Raw genomic sequence first — 23,506 nt, 5'->3', positions numbered from 1 at the left:
ACCACTGCATTCGCCTAAATTGTTCCAAAATTGTAACGTAACGTTCAGTAGTAATCGTTTCTCGCACGAAGAAGGGGCCGATAATGCCTCTGGCGCATACCGCAGCCCATGCAGTAACTTTAGGCGAATGCAGTGGTTTCTCTTCACACAAATAAGGATTTTCGGAACCCCAAAATCTCCCACTTTTTTTTTTTTTTTTAATTTAAAAAAAACTATAAAAAAAAACCTAATTTTCGAAATTTCTGTACAACATTCTTACAGTTTTGCTAATAAACGTACCGTTTACCGCATAATTCTATTGATCTTTGTTGTAGAGATATTTAATTTTGAAATAAGGGGTCATTCGCTGATCACCCTGTATCAAAACCAACAAGCTTGGTTGAAACCTTTTGGAAGATCATCTTCAGGTGCTTCCAACTGCGAATAAATAAATAAAGCAAGATCATACTCGTTGATCCCATTCAAAACCTAGACGTGATGCAACACTGAAATGCTATGGAGAACATATGAAATACAAATACACCAGTCTTGAGTTTCCTCAACACTGACGCACATCAAGAGAGGTCGTTTTGCATGGAGTGCTTTTAAAAACTGAATACTAATAAAAATAGATTATATAAGAGATTAATGGTTTCAGCCACTAATTGTTTGTGGTATAGTTCTGTTGTGCCTTATAAAATGTTATACCGTGTGCTAAAATATTAAAATATTCAAAAATTGCTGGAAGGAGCTATCGAGTCACGCACAATCTGGAAATGTGCCGTGGCCCACTCAAGCCATCTGTAAATATGTGGTTTAGTCTGTTTATATATATGTGTGTGGTTTAATACTATAATTTCTTTTTCTCCGATTTTTCCCCTCCTTGAAATAGCTCCTTCACATGCTCCGCAACAAGTCAGAGTATCAGCTGTAAGCTCCTCAGCCGTTAAAGTCACGTGGAAAGTAAGTGATCTTTAACTATTAAGTACAGTCTAATCCCGTTTCAACGAATACCGTTATAGCAAGGAAAAAAAATCTCGTTTTAACGAACAATTTCTAATCCCTCAGTAAGTTTACATAAAAACAATGCAAAAACCAGGATTTACTTCATAACGAAATTTCGTTATAACGAAGTGATTTCTCCGGTCTTTTGGAGTTCGTTGTAACGGGATTCGACTGTAATTGTACGTTAAATATCATGCACATTTTTAAGGTTATTGTTCACTGATTTGAATATTGAATAAGCCGTGGAATCAATTTGCACTAATTGATGGCCGTTTTCTATTGCCACATGGCTGGTGGGCTACACACATAGCCAATTGGATCACCAAATTATCCAAATGACTTGTTCACGGGTACGTAAACAGGAACCACTCAAATAAATCTTCCAGTCAAGGTGACGAGTCTCAATAGATCGCAGTGTTGATTTGAATATTCGATTTGTTAGTTAGTAAGTTTGCGGAAATAATTGGAAAAATGATTTTTTTTTTTTTTTTTTTTTTGGTTTATGCTTAACATGCATAAGATATCTGTTGAGAACGTTTTGAAGCCGAATCATACACTTCAAAAGCCCTCAAGCATTCCCCACCTCCCACGTACACCTCTGTTAAGACATAATTTAATGCGGAAAGTGCTGGCAGCAAAACTAATTTAAAACATTAATGCATTAGCTCCAATTTTTTGGCTATATAGTGATGCACATAAACATACAGCGTGAGTTTCTCTTCCAAATAAAAAAAAAAGGAAATTAATAACTTAATTATTAATACGTGATCATCACGTATTCCAAAGAGATCTTTACGACCTGTCCTGGGACTTTGTTAGTGATAGTAAACATCCATGCCCGAACCGGGATTCGAATCCAGACCTACATAGTCAGAAGCTAGTTCTCTAACCACTCTGTTCCGACACAACTCTGCCTCTTTTGAGGTAACGGAAGTAAGGTGATTTGCATCAGTCCGGGGCTGTGAGCGGTTCTATCTATCTATCCCTAACCACTGGACTGCCAGGCGGCTGGAAATAAAGAATAGAAATTCTCGAATAAGTTTTGTGAAAATTGGGAAAAACGGGTAATTTTTTACAAAAGTCGGGACGACAAAAATTACGAGGATGCCCCTAAAATGCGTACTATGAGGCCAGGGCCCCCTCGGTCAAACTTTTCAAGGGCCCCTTCTACAGTTAATTTATAGCGTAAAAAGCAAAAAATGATGAGAACTGTCCCGAGCCCCAGGGCTAGATTCCTGCCAGCCCCTTTTGTGGGGGCTATGCATGAGGCCACGTTATTCGTTTGTTTCTAATGAGCGGATTTGAAATGCTGTGCAGCCCTTCTATCAGGGCATAGCTCAACAAACTTTTTATTCCACCACCCCTTTCAGTTGTTTTATTCTCTCTCACCATCCCCCATATTAATCTAACCATAGAATCCCATACTAAAACAATAGCTTCGACCCCCTCCTCTCGGACCATTCCATATACAGTTCCGGACCAGGCCATATTGCCTACTTTGGGAAACAATACAATAGGGAAAGAACAGTACTTTGAACTGTAAAAACTTGTTTGTCCACAAGTATTTAATTTGTGAACAAATGATATCGTCGGATAAAAAGGAAATTGATAGAAATCTCTTTAGAACACATCCCAATGACAGATTTCTTGTGAACCCTAATGACATTTTAAAATACATGCATGCGTATACCGTTTTCTTCTACGTTCGAACAATTGGTTCTGATCAAGAGAAACAGATGGCGGCACCAAATTGCATTTTAATGTTTTGCTTTTTTATCTGGTCGTTTGGTTTTTCACAACACTGTATACCTTCGAATTATATAAGGATTTAATCGTGATAAATTAATTATAAAATATGAATTTGGAGCAATAAAAGGGTAATCGTAGTTGAAACATACTCAATGGACAGGTATTGATTAAATACAAATTATCAAAAAATATATAACAGTTTGATTTATTTCTCAGAGATGGCAGCACAAACTCTGGTCGATTATTTGCAAATTTTCATCTTTTCCTGATTACAAACCCCTTTGAGCAAAATGAATATAGGATTAGATTTAACATAGAGTAAATTATTCCGAATAATTGTAATTATTCCAATGAATAATAAAACTGATAATTATCAAGTTTATTGAGGGTGGGGGGTGACTACTCCTGATGTCAATAATTCAAAAATTACTAAAAAGAAGAGTAATAGAGTAAAGTAGTAAAGAAGAGTAAAAGAAAGACTAATTTACCAACGAATAAGGCAAATACACGAAAAACACAAATCTTCGTGTGTTGCATTTTTCGTGTATTTGAATTAAATTCCGTGTCAATTAATTTGTTCATTCAAAATGAGAAATCAATTCGAATTTCGGAAACTGATTTTCTTTCTCACTGGGAAACGTTCAGTTCTACTCTTAAATACCACTCTAAAATTTTAAAACCTCTAAAATGCTTAAAGATCCTCAGGTTTTAAAGATAATTACAGATTATTTTTCGATTGCCCTTAATACATGCATATACAATTCAGTGATACATTTACTGAATATATATGACCGAAAAAAAAATTTATTTCAAATGTTTCGTTTAATTTTAAAATTCAATAAATTAAAAATCCAATAGTCTCCATTTATAATGAAGTCACCTCATTCCATCCAGAAAACAGGTGGGGATAGACTTGAAAGTCTGGGGAGGCACGATAATTATTGCTGGGGGCATAGGCTGGAATAGACTTGGAAGTGGGGGGGGGGGCACAGTGCCATTATTGCTGGGGGGCACGATGGGATGATGTTAATTCATATATACATATATTCATTAGATTAGTCGACTCCACCTTTGACGCGGGGGGGGGGGGACAATGCCCCCACGCCCCCCGTATCTCCACCCATGGCTGGGCGGCAGGATGGTGATGACGTCAGTTCATATATATGCATATACAATAGATCTGTAGGTTCCATTTTTGACCATGTCAGAAACATGATCTCAATTGTTTTTTAATGCAGAGAAAACTAACAAAAATGTTGGGATTCGTTATACATTGTTGTATATGAAATTTATTGTATTTAAGTATAAAGCTGCTTACACTGTACACTTCGTACGTGTAATACATTTTTTTGTTACTTCTCCCGTATTAGTCTCCAGTGACAACGTACAGCAGTGACTTACTCGGATATTACGTGGGAACGCGTGACGTTTCATCATCGGAACCCGTTGTGTACAAAACCATAGATTTCTCTAAGGAAGACGCATTAAACGAAGCTCTCATCACGAACCTGAGGAAGCATACGAAATACGCTGTCACCGTTCAAGCGTATAATTCCAAAGGTACCGGACCTGTCAGCAAAGAAGTCTTCGTGCAAACATTAGAACATGGTGAGCTTTGCTTTATTATATTTCGCTAATGTATGTATTAGTCATTTATATCATTCGGATACCGGCGAAATATCGTTTCATCCTAAAAACAACACGCGCATTACCGTGCAATTTTTCACGTTATTTATTCGTTCATCCTAATAAAGATTTGTTTCAGACAATATATAAGAAACTAGATACACAATGTAGGATGAATGACTATTAAAAAAATAATAAATTCACGTCATTTTTTTCCGATACGAAATATTATTTTCAATAATCATCCTCTACTCAATGTGTATCTAGTTTTCTATATCTTGTATGAATAGCGAAGAGCATCATATATACATAATGTTGGTCCTGTTTCTGTGGCAATCTTAGGATCACATGATTAAGTTTGGTTCGATCGATCCATTTCATTTTTCATAGCTAATTTACAAAACCCATTTTAGGAACATTTGTAGTAGTGCCATCTAGTAGTTGGTATGAGGTAACTTCATTTTAATCAGTTTTTTCCCCGATTTGCTGTATTAGAAATTTTGTTAGAATTAAACATTTGGAAATATATTGACAATATCCCAACGATGCACTGCGATGTAATGATGTGCAATGATTATACGCGAACATTTCCACCAAGATACTAAATGAATCAAACATGTTCTTTTCTTCTTGCTCTCGAACAATCCATTACACATTTTAAAAATGCGATAATTATTAATTAACGTTAATATTGAGAAAACCCTACCTACATATAATCGATAAATAAAATAATAAAAATTTACACAAAATGCAAACAAAATACAAAGATGAGATTAAAGTATAATTACAATAGAAGCCTACGGCAATATATGTTATGAAGTTGGTGATAGAGAATGAAAAATATCAAGATGTTGTGGAAATTAAATATTTTATAAACTTCATATGCGCTCCTTGAGACAGACATAAAAGGATTGAAAATGCCGCAATTGCTGGTTTTTTTTTTTTTGTCAATCTTCGTTCAATAATAGTGAGGAAAATATCAATAAAGGTAATCCTCAAGTTTCCTGCATGTATACACGCTGAAGGTAAAAATACCTACGATTTTTGTTTGGTTAACCAGCAAGAAAAAAATACTGAAATTATATATCCCTTTAAGGCCGGGATTACACTATAAAAGTTCGATAAAATAACTTTTGTTAAACTTGAAAAATCCAACCAATGAAGCTCATGGGTTACATTAGAGCAAATGCAATCGATAATCCCATTTGTTGAATTTTTCAAATTTTATAAAAGAACTTTTAGAAAACTGTTATAGTGTATTCATGGCTCAAAAACATTGAAATTTTTGAAAACATGAATGGTTGTTAAGAATTTCACCCGTACGATCGATCGAGCTCGGGTTTAAAGGGATATCGTGATAAGAAATCAAATAACAAACAATATCAGGAAAAATTAAAAAAAAATTCAACTAATTTTCAATTACTTGAAGTATTAAATATTCGGCAGTCCATAAAATACGGAAAAAAATTACTGAACTCCAGGAAGAGTATTTCAGAGCTGACCAGTGAACCGCCTTCAACTGTTAATTTAGCAGAGTGTTTTTCTTTGCATTTTCGTGTGAAAGAATAGCATGAGGAACCCAGCTAGCAGACACTGTTTGGTACTCCTGACCATCCTAAATGATGGAGGTGTGAGTGACGCAGTGGTAAGATGCTCGTCTACAACCATGGAGGTGACCGCGAGGTCCGTGGAAATACTCCAGTGTCAAAACCATCTTCAATAATAGATTGATGTCTCTCATAGTAAATACTGTACTTGATGCTATTAAATCTAATACCTTTATGTGGCCATTTACTTCAATGCTCCCACGGAGAGCACGAATGTTTCTTGTAGTAATGCTCATCCTTGGGGAGGCTCATTCTCGGAAACATCCTCCTGTTAAATTAAAGAAAGAAAAAGATTTAGGTCAATTACACAGTTACGTTTTCGGGAATGTTTTTTCCTGAACTGTGCAATATAGAGCATTCTCTAAATTTCAACAGTTTTACGCTTTCTTTAGCGTGAAATTTCGTTATAATGGGCGTAATGGATGTATGTAACTCGCTCATTCTGTAAGAACGGATACGAGGTGCTACAGCCAACAAGAAGAAAGAAACTGTAAATACAGTAAATCCGTTATAACGTATATGGCTTATAACGACAATCTCGATATAACGGGTGATTTGCAGGTGATTGCCAAAAAGTTAATGTTACAGAAACTTCCACTTTAGAAGAGAAGTTCATTATAAAGTTTTCTCGTGATTGCGAACTGTCGTAATAATGGATTTCTACTGTGTTTAAACTTCCTATCAGTACCTACTAGCCACCCACCAACACCCTACTCCTATGGAATGAAGCTCCACCAACCTATAGTCGGACCAGGATGCAACGCCACCATTTGTCTCTCAAATTTCTGGCGCTGCCACGAGCTTGGCGTTATATCGAATCACAAATTAACGTATGTATGTAACATATATATATATGGAACATTTAATCACTGAAAAACTTTGGCGCGAAGGGTGTTGGTGCAAAATTGGGAAGGAGGGGGGTTCTAGAACGAGGTTTGACTGCATGTTGTATATACATCTACGTATTTCTCTTATCCCGTTTTTATAGGAAAATCATTATGGTACTGTATTATAAAAATAACCACAATACGTGCAAAAATGTATTATTGTACGCCAAATGGGAGGGGAAAAAATTCATAAAATAAGTTTTATATGAGATATTGTGTAATTTTGAAAAAGTAAAACCCCATATTTAATATTGTTGACTCGAGTCTTCATTTCATCTACATGGCTCTCTGTTTTTTGAACTTCGGCTGGTTTATTTACACTTTCAGATCCACCGAAATCACCGAGTTTGCGAGTGGAGAATACTTCTTCGTTCTCAATACAGCTATCTTGGACCGTTGCTGATCTGACGCCGGTTACAGGTAAATATCAGTTGAGAAATACTTTCCAATAATTTTTAGTCACACCGATTATATATCTCACCGTACATACTTTTTTATTCAGTTTAATCTGGAATTGAAACTGAATTTTCAAGCTTTTGTAAATCCTGTATTGATTTTGTGATAATCATGCGAATATTTTTTCAACCTGACATCACATAAAATGTCCCGGTTTATCCTGTCGTGTGTAGTTATTTAGGTTTATGAGTATTTAATTATTTCTCTTCTTTCTCATTAATATTCTATTTATGCATATTGTTTCTCCTTTAAAAAAAAAATATAATAAACACCATGGAAAACTCTAATTCAGCTGATGTCATTACTTTTTTAGCAAGATATTATTATAATGCCTGGACATATTTTGCAGATCTGATGTATTCACGTGGGGAAAAAATAATAACCCCAAGATAAGTACAAACGAGGAATAATAACCATACACTTTGCGTGAGATTTAAAAAAAAAAATTCCTATTAATTTTTTTTGTCAGTATTTTTCCTTCTTTCAAGAATATGGTAAGGCGTAACGAAAAAAGAGAATTTCTTATTAAAGGAAAGAGGGGAGAACAAAGAATACTTATAACTAGTTTGGTATTTCTAATTAAGTTCTTATGCACAAACATGTCCTAAAGAAACAGTGTTCTAATTTATTAGACATCTTACGCAAGATGATATTATTTTCACAAAACTTGGGAAATTTTCGGAAATGTATATTCATTCTTGGAGTGTTATATACATTATTTGTGGTTAATTTTCCCGAAGAGCTACTCTTGATTCTCGCGCTTCTTCGTTCTACGTAAGGATTGTGTAATTGGAGAATGCCCTTGAGCTCTTTTTGAAACTATGACATTCGGTTATTAATTAGTGAGAGGTTTTAGTTGCACTTTATCGATTTCGATAGTATTTTGTTGTGGTGTTATACGATAAATCTATCTAAAACTGGAGATTAGGTCGTAAGCATATATTCGTACGCACTGTGTAATATCTCAGAGAGAGAGAGAGAAAGATTTTGCGATAAATGAAAGTCTTCTGAGAGTAATTTAATTGGAAGTGGGAACAGTTCACACACATGTATCTTGTTCTTGAATTTGAATTGGGAAATAGTGTTATCAGTAATAATAGTTTCTGAACGAGCCTAAAGGCTTACTCTTTAAATGCCGGACTTTTCTGTTCGAATGTTGGTGAGTTTCCACATTGGTTTTTGTGAAATATGATAAAAAGCACAATGAGAATCGTGTAGGTTGTTTGAAAGGAACTGTCTCTTATATTTTAAGCACGTAAATATGTTATACAACAACTTTCTGAGAGAAACAAAGTCACTCTCCACTGTTATACAAAGTAATATCGTCTGTCACTGTATGTCGCCATCTGGGGGCTATTGTCGTAAGAGCTATTAGTCGAATCCAGAGGCTGTCCATGCGGAGTCCTATTCAGCTATCATATACGCTATAAGAAAAGAAAATACCATTCTCCTCCGTAGCTTGATGGTAGAGCAATCGCACGGAAAGAAAGAGGTTGGTGGTTCGATTCTCATTAGAGACATTGTGAATTTTCTACCCGAGCTTCATCTCCGCATGGATGAAAGGTTTCATCTTTCGTTCTTAATATGTCCTACAGTCAATTTTGCGTTAACGTCTCAGTTACGAACAAGTCGCTTTACGAACAAAAAAAAGGATTCTACTCACGAATTTGTCTTGAGAAGATCTTGATAAACAACTGCTCAAGAGCCGCAAAAATAGAATAAACCCGAAGGAATAATAGCGAAATTGGCAATTCCACAGCCACATGATGATTTTTTTACAGTTCTTTCATGCAAATACGACTCCTCTGGCCATGGATGAGTAGGTCATTTCATACTTTGAGAGGGTACATCGAATAAAATTTTCAGAGGTATTTTGCAATAATCTCTGACAGTGAATTGTTTATCTTACTTGTGTAAACATAATTTATTATATAGTACAGTATTGCTCATCGTGTTTTTATTGATAAAGCTATTAGTAGCCAGAGATATTTTGTAGAAAAATGAATTCAGCTTGGAAGGAATTGTGTTCCGATTGTAGAATTGCGGCAGAAATTTCGATGGCTTCGACACTGAGATTACGCAATGAAACAAGAAAAAAAAATTCTTTGGCCTTGGGTGAAAGTTGTTATTTTTGTGTTTGTTTGGCCTGAATAATATGGGAATGATGATTATTTCCCTTAAACTTTGATTTTGTGGTGTTGGGATCGGTATTTATGAATTGGTCACTAACTATTGGCTGATTGGGTAACTGGAATATTGAAAAATGACAAAAAAAAAATCGCATCGATGATAATTTTAGAAGCTGTAAATAACTTTTAGAACATAAGTCACGCATCTAGACATTCCACAGAAAATGAAATTAAGTTAAAAAATTAAATTTAAGAACTAATTGCGGACTTTTTCCATCTTTGTTATGTATCTGGAAATTTAACTGAAAATAATATTCGAGTTAAAATAGAATATTGAATTTAAAAAAAATAATAATGGGACTTTTTCCCATCTTTCTTCCCATAGATACTACGCACATCTCCACGTTTTCATCTCTTAAAAGTAATTGTCATGATATTTCGGAGGTGGCCATCCTTATATAGTAGCTCAAATTCGGGCATTATTTGGTGAAGGTGCTCTTTTGAATTTTTCGAGATCAACGTGAAGGATGCGATGAACCCTTCGATAAAACATGGGATTTTCTATTTTTGTATAGATTTTCATGCTTTTGCCCAAGCTCAAAATGGATTTTGATCCAGTGGTTACCTATGAACTTGTTAAGCATGCGAAAAGAGGCATCTCAAGCTTCTTTATCAACGTTTGTCTTTTTTGGGAAATCCTTTGTATTTCACATTCTTTACTGTAGTTACAGTACGTATGATACATAGTATTATCCACGCCCGTATTGAAAAATTCACAGAAACGCGATTCTTACCCAAAAGAGCACCTTCACCAAAGAATTCTTGACACTTGGAACATCTATATAGAAGAGAAACATCGAAAATATTATGGCAAATACTTTTGTGAGCTAAAACGTGATGAAGTGTGTATGGGTATAAAGATGGAAAAATTCTCGTTATTTTTAAAATTTAAAATTCTATTTTATGTTTAATGTCCTGATACGTGACTTGTATTCTAAAAGTTATTTACAGTTTTAAAGTTATTATCGTCGCGAAAAGTTTTTTTTGTCATTTTCAATGATCATGTCACCCAATCAGGAATTTGATGAATGACCAATTTACAAATATCAATCTCCGCGTGATCTCCCCTAAAATTGCAGTGTTAATCATTTTTAGTCGGAAGCCACTGGGAATTTTTTTCTGCTAACCAAGGACAAAAATTGTGATACACAGTGTTATAGATGATATTAATGGCCGCGGCTCTGCCCCTTTATGTATCTAATATGGTCTGGCAACTCTCTTGTACGGTTGGTATTATCTTTTCCAAGGGAAAGTCGTTTTCATTGTTAGTTTATTGCATTAAATTAGTTAAAACATTGTTATAAAAGTTCATGTTGGAATTCTTTGAAGTCCCATTCGATCTTTGAAGTCCATCTGAAGTCTGATAGAAACTATTTAAGTTCGTAAACAGTCTTCTTTAAAAGTTAGTATAAATGGAAAGAGCGTAGCATAAATATTTAGCGTAATAATAACAATACCTATAGGGACTGTATATCAATACATTAGTTTAAAGTGAACAAATATTTTATTTTAATATTTATAACATATAGTTTTATTTTCGTTCAATAGATGACAGCACGGGTCCTAACTTTACGCGGGGGGTTCCTTTTGGAGGTTTTTTTTCAAGTCTTGTAATACACTTGAGTTTTACACAAATGTATTGTTAGGTCCTACAAAAATTTTATTCTAAGACACACTCTTTGGTGGCAAAACAGTATTTAGACCTAAGTTGTTTATGAAAGTTTCCGTATGCATATTGTTAAATGTAATGCGTCCCTTTATCCCCCTTTTCTTTTGCCTAATGTGTTATGATAGTTATTTTCGTTGTTTTGTTTTAATTTTTCGATTGATGCTACCTCATTGCCTCGTATCATACTTTCGAGGGATAGTGGGAGATGGATGTGCCTGAATATGTAATTAATCATTGCTGTTTTATTCAACGGAGAAGCTTCATCTCTATTAAATAATATACGGTGATTCCTCCGAAGAAACATAGTTTTTAAAAAGGGAGTGGAATGATTAAGTACGCGAAACATAAAAAGTCTTCTTTTCTCCGCTAATTTAAATATGCATACACAAGAATTTCTGATCCTAAGAATATTTAAAGGCCTTATAAATTATTTTGATATGAATAAAACAGTTTATTAATCATCTTTACTGATCAATTTCGATAAGCTTTTTTAGTATTCTTATCACGGCGCGTAATTACTCATTACCTATAAATGTGTGAGAATAGCAAAAGGGGTTCTAGAAACTTGGTTTTCTGGAAACAAAAATCAGGACTTTGATTTTTACAAAATAAAAATTTTACGCGAACTTATTAACGAATAAGTACTTAATAAATATCAAGATAGATATAAATCATCGGAGAACAGATGTCTAGTTTAAAGTTTAGCTTATTTTCTCGGAGATTAGAAATTTAATAAAAAAGTTCTTATAGAAGCGAAGAATCGAAAATTCTTGGTGACCCCATCTGTCACGTCGATCAATTTATTACAAGACTCCTCGTTCTCAACGAACCTTGCACATGAAGTATGTCACTTAAGAAAGTCATAGCAAATTCTCCAACAAATATAATCGATCAAATCTGCAAAATTAATTAAATGAAATAGAAGACACACTGTGAGACCTGCCACGTTTATCACCCGACAACGCATTCATCCTTCATCTTTCACCGTATACGTATTTATTTAGAGAATTCATGTTCCGTAAAGAGTTCATAGCAGAAGTTCACGTAAAGTTCTGAAGAGTAATATCGATCATTTTAATGTTATAAACGGCATTATTTCTATTTTATACTTGGTTATCAACTAATATGGTCGAATCATTTGAACCGAAGTATTTTCAGAAATCTTAAGTGTTGTAATTCATTTCCCCGTGTATAATCCGTGGATTCGTTAAAAACGACTAATGTGGATTACACAGTGTGTTCCACAAATTCGTAAGTAGTTTAAAAATTCATAAGTGTGGAAGGAATTGGTATATTTGAATGCGGTTTCCGTAAAAGTTATTTTCACGAAGGTGGCAATTTTTTTAGCACAAAAAAATGGTTGTAATTTTTATCGATATAGGCCGTACCCTGCATCAAAGCAAATTACAGAATTCCATCCTAGAACCTTTTTACAATGTCTTCTGTGTCTGAAACGTTCGTAAACTTTTAGCCGGTAAATAATACAACTTCTCCAATAGTGCTTCATCCACTAAAGTCAACATCCCAATGAGAGCATAATACAAGCTCCAGTAACAGGATAATTCAGAAATGAGCTGTTAATCGTACGACCTGCATTTTATAAGACTCTTATTTGCATATTTCCGAGTTATTTGATTTCGTTCAGTATCGTCTATGGACAAAATTTTGTACTAATTTTTATTCTTGCACCAAATAAATAAATAAAAACCCCAACCCTCCTTCATGAGAATAACTTTTTCGCAAAACGCATTTAAATATACCGATTCCATCAACATTTATGAAATTTTAACTATTCACGAACTGGACCGCCAAGTATATATTACTGCGTATTATCTGCAACTTTTTTTTACTTTTTTCCCGAAAGGGTGAATTGAAAAAAAATAATAATCAAGAACGAATTTTCAAAAAGAAATTTCAAAAACATTATTGAAGTCCTTAAATATTTGGGCCTATAGATGATGCATATAAGCGAGTAGAAAAATCAACTTCATCTACAAAAACATGACCTACACCAATCATTAATTAACATTTTATGATTGGTGAATGCTAAATCGGTAAATTTCCACATGACTATTATATGTCAGTGAGAACATACGGTGACATTTTATTTTCTGAAAAGTACTTGGATTCACATCTTTGAACTATACAAAGAAAATTAGTCTATAGTGCCTGCTACATAACAATTATTTTATGTGTGCGACGGTACTTACAGTTTATACTGATGGTACAGTTCATTTCATGAGGTTTTTCTTCCATGTTGAAAAGTTCGTTCTTCATTCACCTTACATGGTGACTAGAGCGGAATGAAATATTTTCTCAATCGTTGCTTCTGAAGTCTATAAATTTCACAATAACACACCCAAAAACGTATTAATGCAATCGGAACATGCTTGTAGCGATGCTTCTATATGCGAATATGCTCAAAGATTACAGCACGTGATAAGCTATCAGTTAGGAGAAGCCGGAGTTAACTATTTATCACCAGCATTGACTTCTTAACGCTCCACTAAAGTTCCTAATGTCAACGGTTCCAAGACAAATGTTTTTAAATCGAATTCAACCTTCAGACGAATCGCATAGCATCGCGAGCGTTATTTGTCTAGCGGCTGGAAAGTGAGAGCGAGAGAGTTCGAAACTCGCATTCATTGCATATTCTATGTGAGAGTAAAATTGGAAATTTCAACGACATCCCTTTCCTAGAGAGAGGAGAATGTTGTCGTCGACGGCAGTCTGCGCTGCATACCTTTCACTCGTATAGCAAACAGAACCACGACCTTCCAGTATTGGAATTGCGAAATTTAGTCAAGATTTCCCTCACACACAACGCATTCCAAAGAAAATTAATTAACAAAGAAGACTCTCTCTCTCTCTCTTACTCTCTTGTTTTCAATACTTTAACGAGTTTCTTTGAAGCTCCAAGATGGGTGGGAGTTTCGAAAGTGGGTTTAGACGATTCAATACATTCTCCACACGCAGACAAGATATATGTGTATACGTATACATACACACACAATTTTATTGCTGACGTCTCGGGCTGTCGGGGTTTGATAGTGAAGCATGCATCTTCAGCAAGAAAGCCAGCGATGCTACTCTTTGTTTTTCCTCGTATTTCCCCTTAAGGCGTATAATTCCGGATTTACAACTGAGGATCTTCAGAAACGAAATGCGAAACGTGTCCGTAAGCTGTACTTTGGCTCCTCTGAAATTTCTCTTGTGGGGTGAATTCGTATTAGAATGGCTTACATTGTTTTTTTTTTTTACTTCCTTCCTCAAAGACTTCTGTTGTATTTTCTTCACGAAATTTCAGTCGAGCACAGTATCGCGTCAGCTTATTTCAACGACATCCGTGACGCTCGATATTCACGAGTGCAAAGAGTTTTCTGTACTTCACGAAGGTTTTATGAAATTTTCTTTCCACATTTGCACAATTTTTATGTTTTTACTTATTGAGATAAATAGAGATAAGTTAATTTCGAATAATAAAAGCACTAATCCAAAAATGGTTTCAGGACGTATTTTGTCCGGTTTTTTTTCCTTCATGCAATGAAAGATTTGTTAAAATCAAATTATTTCTACCCTTACATTGGCATTGACGAGATATCTCACCTAACTAGATACCTTCTATTGTGGAAATTCCAAGATATCTCGCCTTCTTAAAACCCTCTTATTTCGGCAATCACGAGCCCAGTTAGTGCTTTATGGTTTTTTTTAGTCCAACGTGTTTTCCTTACCCTCCTTCCAATCTGTTAGATCAAATGACTTTCGGGAGTCAGCTTTCTTTCAAAGTTTGATAACAAAAAATAGGGACGGTGTTTTCCCCTTTCCCTTCGTAGTAGTACAGAATAGTTTTAATTAAAGAAAATTTTAATTAAATTTTACACGCAAACGTACCGTTACAACTTTGGTAGACTGCAGCAGTAATATTGTAATGATTTGACAGAAATTGTTCTTATTGCGACAGCTCTCGATAGTGAATAATGTTTTAGTTCTTTTCCAGTTCAGTAGATTGCATTTTTATCGTTTCACATTCACTAGTTCTGGATAAAATTTCATCCATTGTTCGAGAGCATTCTCGCTGATAGACAGCTGTAGTTTATGCTACTATGAATGGGGGGTTCATGACAGACACCAATATTTTCGGGGGTCCATGATTGAAATTATTTGGAACCGCTGGTATGTATGTTATATATTATGTTCAGTGCACACTATCTCCAAGGAAAGACCGAGATTTTAGTTGCCTTTGTCATCTAGTGAATTATTTAGTGTTATTCGTAACATTTTCATGTTTTAAACGCATATTTTCAGTATGTTGTCATATTACTCAGGCTTATACATTTCACAATTCCAACACGGCTAAATACGCAGGTTAATTCTCGTCTTTTCTGATAATTTTCCACATTATATACCGAACAAATGTACTGAAATATTTTTATACACTTATACGCACCGAATTTTAAATTTACTATTCGACATGAACTGAACTACTCAAGGCCCAGACTTTATTGATATTGTGTAGTTTTAGCAATTGCTCTAGGTTCACTACTGTGCTCTTAAATGTGAACTTCAATGCTGCAACGCAATGCCCTCGTGAAGGCTCGTGTGGGTCCCGATTTATCGTACTTTTATGAAAACAATATATTACGGACATTCTTTTAATACTTCTACTGAAACACGTTTGGTGGGCCGGATGGAACTCTTTAACGAAAAAAATTTGACCCACGGGAAGGTTGTACACCCTCTGATATAGCTGGACCTTAGTTAATGGCTCAAAGGTTTGAGCCATTAATGATAATGAGCCACTTTCGCACCCAGGCCTTCATTTTTTTTTCATTTTCAAGATATTTTTGTATTTTCGATAAACAAAAAATGTATTAAAAACATAAATGACATTAAATATTTATTTTGCCAATTTTTCCAAAGAAATAATTTATTGAGCCCATATATGAATTCTTTTCATCCCAGATAAATAATATAAATTCATTTTTGATATTTATCAAATATTTTTTTAGGATACATATTGCAATACAGAAGCGAAACTGGTGATTGGGCGCAAGAAAGTCACGTCGCACCTCAGAGGACGAGTGCCACAATCAAGAATTTGCGTTGCGGCACAAAGTACCATTTCATATTATCAGCTTTTAATAGTGCCGGTAGAGGTGAACCCAGTGATGAAGTTACAGCTGAAACTACAGGTGGAGGTCAGAGTTTGTTTTGAATGTCTCTCTCTCACTTGATATATCCATAGATATGCAAATACGTGCATACTCGAAAAAATGAGTATCAGTATTGTTAAATATTGCTTTCTACAGAAAAATATACTGCAATATTGATCAAAATCAAGTTACGGAGTATCAATATATTCACAGAGAAAAAGGCAAAAATGATGGATTATACATTTATGACACTTTCACACCCGAGCATTCATTTTTTGTAATTTTCAAGATATTTTTGCATTTTCGATATCAAATCTTTATTTTGTCAATTTTTTTGTGAAGAAATAATTCACTTCGTTGATTTTTTTTCAGCCGAGATGATGCAGGGTATATTCATTCAGAATTTTTTTTTTTCAGAATTTTATGTAATAAATCACATTTTTCCCTGAGGCACATTTTCTTGGAAGCCTTCTTAAAAACCCCCTGAATTTTCAACTTGCCTGCCGTCCGATAAAAGCCCTTAAGTTCATATTCACCGTATTTCTAATTCAAAATTTATAGACTCCTTTATGCCAGCATTTAACTCCTTGAGTTAAAAAAAAAATCCACAATGGTGGAAAAAGAAACGCATGCATTTGTGGCACCAGGGTCTGAAAGGAATAAAAACAGTTATTTCACCACTCATGATAAAAAAGGGGGGCGTTATTTTGTAGAATTTTAATTAATTCATAAAATAACAGATTCAATTTTTTTGGAAAGTTTAATTAAAATTATAAGAATACTTTAATTTTTTTTTTTTGCTTCTAACCATAATTTTTATTCGTGCTTTTCTTATAGCGGTGAAAATGAAACTCCAAGTAAAACTCCATGGTTTAAAACATGATATTAATATAAATTAATTTATCGTCGAAATTTCCAATGCGTGATTTTAAAACCTTTGAAGTTTCAAAAAGAATAGATAACTTCCAATTAAGTAAGTTAGTATTCATCAAATAAAATTGAATACTGGAATTTTTCTCTATGAAAAGAAAATAGGTATTTTATTTTCTCAAATTCATATTTTTGAAAATTATTGTTCGTGTAGGTAATATTTTTTTTTATATTATCAATTCATTTATTTTTGTTATTTCAAATTATCTTTACACCCGCTGTAAAAATAATCGTCAAATTTAAATCAAACAAGCGGGGAAAAAGAGCATATTTCTCTCAAGATTCCCAGCCTTTATTAAAACTCAGAATTTCTCTTAATTATCAAAAGTAAATTGCATGATATTTTTATACTCGCGTCTTTTTTTTTTCTTCTTTTATCATCTTTCTCGTGATGATCCGCCATATTCTGAATATTTTATCCTTCAATTAGTTATTCGTGTAATAAGAAAAACGAATGGAACGTGAAGTGTCAGCTTGAGATAAATTATTTTCTTTGCTTTTCTCTTATTATATTTCTCCATTCCCGAGTTTAAATCTTTTTTTTTTCATAAAAAAGGATAAGAAAATTCTAAATCTTCTTCAACGGAGAACTCCGATTAATTAACTACTTTTATCTCGAAAAACAGAGAAAAATCGTACAAATAACACATACTCTCTCAGTAAATATACTCTATCTCTTTTAAAAGCCCGCTTTTCTTCATTTTCTTTTTTTTTTTTTTTTGCGTATTAAAACACAAATTTCTGTTGCGAAGTACTTAATTTTTTTTTTTACTTTCTGAATCTCCATATTTGAAATTCCTAGAGTTAATTACAGAGATACACGCGTCGAGCATTAATGGACATAGCGTACATGCTATTGCTTACTTTATGGTTATGAACCATGAAGCCGGTTACATACCAGTAATTGAAATTGTTAAACTGAGTGAGTCAATTCAAATAACACAATTATTAATCGCATACTATTTACGGAAATGTTCCTTAGAAATAAGAATGAAAATGCTTTGTTTCAATATCTGATGTTTTAAAGTAAAAAAAAAAACATTTTATGTAGATAATTACGGTTGAAAGTTAAAACATTAAAAGAAAATCCATATGCTTTTTCCAAAACAATTAGTTACTATGGAACGTTGGTAATAACTCCCCAACGCTTAGCATTAACAACTAACAACATTGATCTTAAATATTAAATACAGTATAGCAGTATGATACCTGTTAAACAATGCAGTGTTTTCTTCTAATTAGTTCGCATTTTAGTGAGCTCAGGATTTTCTGGAGTGGAATCTATCTGTTCTCTCGAGCTTATTTTTAATACTTGTGTCTATATGAAATCGATTTCCCGTGTCTGTATACGTGTACATGTTAATTATACAAAGATACAACTTTCAATCGATCTTCGCCAAAGTTTGCATATATATACAGAACAGAGTCCGAATCAAACGATACGCTAATTTGAAAGTTCTTCAGAGCTTCTGGGCCAATGCCCGTAGTGAGCAAAAAACTGTCAGCAAAAAAAATGTTTCATATTCCTCAACAGTAACTTTTTTTTTTGGAATGTGTATTTTGGTTACCATGATTCCATGAGCAAAATCAAGTACATAAAAAAACATCGAATACTACAGCTAGTAAATTACATTAAAAAGGAATGAAGCTCGTTAAAGATATGACAAACAATCAATTATTATAGTTAATGTTTACTTTTAACTAAAGCTGGGTTTGGTCGATTGCAAAGCAATTTTCTTGAAATTCTTTCTACCTTATTGTCTGGTGAATTACTAAATTAATCATTACCTATGATCCCTATCTAAACACACACGCACTCATGGTCTAGTGACAGGACAACAGTGAGTTTATGAAAAAAAAAGGAGCAAAAATTGCGCGCGTGTGTGATTTAAAGACTAATTTTTCTCAAAGTTTCTGTTGCTATGAGAATGTATCTTATGTTCTTAAACCAGTATTATTTTGAAATCAAACCTATTGAAATCTCAGAACCACTAACTCAAAGTTACAAAAATACAGGTAAATAAATATATGATAGTAAAATTGTTTAAATGCTCGTGTTAAGTAAGTATTTTATCAAAAAGTCATTTCAAAAAAAAAAAAAAAAAAGATTGACAGCATAAATTTCAGTCACGATAAGTCCTTATTGGGTTTCATACAGTGATTGTTATTGATTCTTGGTTTTGTATCTGAGATACGATATAATTTTTTTGATAATTCATTTATTTTTTATTATCTCTTTCTACGTGAGAACTTTCAAATTTTTTTGTATTTAACATTTTATAATTGAATATATACATATAAATGAAACTTAAATTGTACTCAATAAACTAAATACGAAACTTTTTCCAAAGGAAAAGAAAGAATATGTACAAAGGCCACAAGCAGTAAAACTCCCAACGAGGTGGCTGAAAATGTGCCACGCAACTCTACATTTTTTTGGCTTAACTGAGTGAACCTTATATTTTATTTCCCGAATAAAATTAGAATATAGAATTATTAGTAGAACGAGCAAAATCGAGATAGCATTTATTAATAAAAGTATTACTGTATCTAAAATAATGTTTATCAAGATACCATCACGAATTTCAATAGCGCTTCGGCAATGGATATTATATAGATAAACCGAGGAAGCTTCTTCTCCCGATTAAAGACATGCAAAATTTTTAGGGAACTTTTTTTGTAGTATATATGAAAACAAAGCAAAATGTATTCACGAAATTTATGAATAAACGTAAGAAGAGAAACTGAAATTTCAATATAAATATCATGATAGTATACAAAATGCAAATGAATTTTCTCAATGGCAAGGCTATATTTCGCATACGTTTATATTTTGAAGCAGAATATTTCTGCTTCCACTTCATCTCTACAATCTCCATACATGAATATTGATTTCGGAGAGAAAAAAAGCTTTTCAATATTAATTTTTTCTTTAAAAGAAGAAAAAAAATCAAATTTTTATAACTAGAATTGAATACCAAATCTCTTTCTTACTGAGTAAGAAGCATCATTTTCACTCTCTAGTTGAGTTATGTAAATTTTACTGGACTTTTTTTGCGACTCACCAAAGATGACATTCATTTTCTCGTCAGTTTATTCGCTAGCAGTTCCGTAAAATCATAACGATGTGGCAACCAATGAGATTCTTCTCGGTATTTTTCACAACCTGATTTTTACGAGAAATTTTATATTTCCGATTTCATGACTTTGCTGACTCGTGTCATCATATTTCGCTAAGCCTTAAGGCAAAAAATGTGATTGAAACTTCACAAGAAGGTGTCGGATTGAAAGTGTCTTTTCCTTTTTCCTCTTTCTTGGTTCTTTTTTTTTTCCTTTTTGAATGAAATCAAGAAATAAATTTTGAGGCTGTTGGAATGCTCGAACTGATTTAACTAAAAATGCTAAAGTTCCATTGAAGCATCAAAAATCAAACAGTACCTTTACTCTTGTTTCATGAATATCTTTTTTCTAAGTATTCCAATTTCTCCTTTTCAGTTTTCAAATATGACAGTTTCTAAATTGAAAATTTATTCTTTTTAAATGCCTGGATAGAGAGCAAAAAAAAAATCTCAGACTGTCAAAATCTTTATTTAGTACAAATGAACATTTTAAAGATATGAATTTTGTTTGATCAAAATGGAGATTGAATTTAATTAATACGAAAAAGTCATATTTTTCAATTGAAATACTACTGCTGCACTACAATATTCAAAACAGAGGTGCTTCTGAAGGATTTGTATTATTATACACCGCTGCATTGTTCGGCGTCTATTTGACCCGGAACGAAGTTTTTGCCTCGTTTTGTTAATAACTTGTTGTCAATGAATTTTATTTTTATGATTTTTTTTTTGGATTTTATCAGTGAAATACCTCAACTTCATAAGGCTGATGGGTTTTTGAATTTTTTTTTTCTCTTTCCTTATTTTTAATTTTTACCTTTGTTGCGTTTGGGTTTTAACTAAAGTTCGGGTGATTATAAACCAAAGAAGAAGAAGAAAACCTTTCGGAGGGCTTAAAAGTTATTTTTATGCATTAATTTTGAGGTTAAGTTTTTTTTTATTGAGAATTGGGGGTATTGGGACTTAATTGGAGCACGAGTAATCCCCAAGCATTGGTCCGCGGAACGCTAGGAGTTCATATGACTTCACTGACTACATTGACTGTTCAATGTAAATAGTAATGAACAGCGGGGGGGGGGGGCTATAGCTAGCTCTGCAGACCATATTCTAGCTTCTTGGGGACCCCTTCAAACATTTTGCACATTTCTGGCACTCACTAGACCACGAATTGCATTTGAGTGGTTCCGCCTAAAAATGAAAATAAACTATTTCTTGTGACACAACTCTTCATGAAGACCAAACAATATTCTTCACCAATATTTTACCAATTAAAATGATTAAAATCACAATTGAATAAAATACACATTTTTACATACATTTCAGCGGTGTACTTACTTAGCTGTACATGCTACTCGTACATACTTCTCTGCACGATGTAACGTGTCGTTGTAGTGTATGTATAGTCGATCTCAATTATAATGTTGTTACTCAGAACATTTTCAATTTTAGAATACTTATTTTCGTGGTCAACTCTTTGATTATTTCAGGTTAAAAGTTTTTCCCACTCACAACTTTTTTTTCATGGCGGTTTAAAAAATAGTTTTAAACGGGATCCACTGCATATAAATGGTTCACACATATTTATTTTGCCACATTTGTGATTGTTCCGTGTTCTTGCTGGTGCTGCCATCTGGCTTCTATATTTGGAAGTGAAGGTACTTAAATACTTGGATTTGTATGCTATGTGAGTATCATGATGAGGTATCATCTTTCGACTTGCATTCTCTCCTTGAAGTTGAAAAACCGCAGAAAACCAACAACCAACTCCAGTTATACTATACAATATATACAGCATGTAAAAATCTGGATATCTTATATCTTATATGTGATCGAATCTTTTTCCGGATATTATTCATTTTTAGAGAATTAGAGAATTTCATTCTCTTATATTAACTGCATATTATATTACATTAAAATAAATTTTGAGTTGTAAACTTTCTTTCTTTAACCACTGATAATCAAGATATTTTCATACCATACAATCGTAAGAGTAATTACTTATACGAAAAATAAAGGGACTATTGAATTATATGCAGTTTATATTAAGTTAAACAGACTGATTTAAAAAAAAGAAAGAAAAATCGCTCAGCTTAAGATAAATGTTTTTTTGCTTAATCAATTCTCAAATGGAGATAAGAAAAGGACTTTTATAAATTAGTTTAAAAAAATTCTGTGTTTAATATAAATAAAAAAAAATATTTTTGATTTGTTTTAAGTTTAATTTCTTCGCATGAGAACGATATTTTTTTTTTTTCACAATCTAGTCATTTCTCTGCCATGTTCACTATTTAATCGATGCTTAGCAATATATAACGTCCAGCACATGGTAATAAATCTATAATGATACACAAGTGATATTCAGATAGGAATATCTCGACATTAAAAATAATAATTCACTTATTTCCTTGCTCATCCGCCCTCAGGGCTAAAAAAAATAAATAAAATAATAATAGTAAGATCAATTTTCGTTGTAGTGCACTTCATTACGACAGCTAACGATGTTCAATTTTCGCTATTTCATTTTTTTTCCCCTGTTCGTCTTCAAGTCATTTACTATCTTCATCCACTTTTTATTGCTTTTTAGTCTCATGAATCCTGTGCCTTCCAGCTAGATCTGACACTAAGCTCTTTTCCGATATCCAGCTGTCAATTTATTTCCACTCGGAGAACTGGAGCACAAATGATTGCATCTCTCTCTCTCTCTCTTGTATTAAGATGATCTGATATTTTCTTGATATAGGTTTAGAAAAAAAGATTTTTTTTCTTCACCTTTTTTTTCCCCTTCAGTCATAGTATTGTTTTCTGAAAGAAAGATAGATGTATGTGCGTACCCTTTTTTTTTATGTTTTTAATGCATCGATTCGAAAATGATTGCGTCCAATGCCTTTTTTTTTCTTCCCTTTTTGTTTTTCAGCAACAGAGTACTAATCGAAAATTTAGTATGTTAGGTATCATTATTGTAAAAGACAAGAAGTCACATAATATATATTGACAGTATCTACAATTTATTAAACGAAATCTGACACTTTGATGTTTGTTGCAATTCGTTGTGTTTCGTTTCTTGAAGTTGATGAGCAATGATCAATCGATGGACATCAGCATTACCATGAAAGAAAAATTGCTTTGTTCTTATATTT

At 33.3% G+C, this 23,506-nt stretch overlaps 1 protein-coding gene across 4 annotated transcripts in view; it reads left to right on the top strand.

Moving 5' to 3' along the window:
- Nucleotides 1-23,506, top strand: part of LOC149078978 (cell adhesion molecule Dscam1-like) — a 297,831-nt gene that overhangs the window by 219,728 nt on the left and 54,597 nt on the right. For all 4 annotated transcript variants that reach the window (XR_016193869.1, XM_089241221.1, XM_089241220.1 and 1 more), the window contains exons 16-19: nucleotides 872-942; nucleotides 4,104-4,341; nucleotides 7,181-7,273; nucleotides 16,177-16,365. Coding sequence is in view for 3 of the 4 variants with exons in the window: in XM_089241221.1 (XP_089097347.1) it covers nucleotides 872-942; nucleotides 4,104-4,341; nucleotides 7,181-7,273; nucleotides 16,177-16,365 (591 nt within the window). In the remaining variant the exon portion in view is untranslated. The remainder of the gene's footprint in view (nucleotides 1-871; nucleotides 943-4,103; nucleotides 4,342-7,180; nucleotides 7,274-16,176; nucleotides 16,366-23,506) is intronic.

The sequence above is a fragment of the Pholcus phalangioides genome, unplaced genomic scaffold, assembly GCF_987345545.1.
Source record: "Pholcus phalangioides strain wild (caught in Gottingen) unplaced genomic scaffold, Ppha-v1.0 ptg000013l_1, whole genome shotgun sequence".
Classification (NCBI taxonomy): Eukaryota; Metazoa; Arthropoda; class Arachnida; order Araneae; family Pholcidae; genus Pholcus; species Pholcus phalangioides.
The sequence above is the reverse complement of the archived record's forward strand: the minus strand, read 5'-3'. Positions and strand labels throughout refer to the sequence as shown.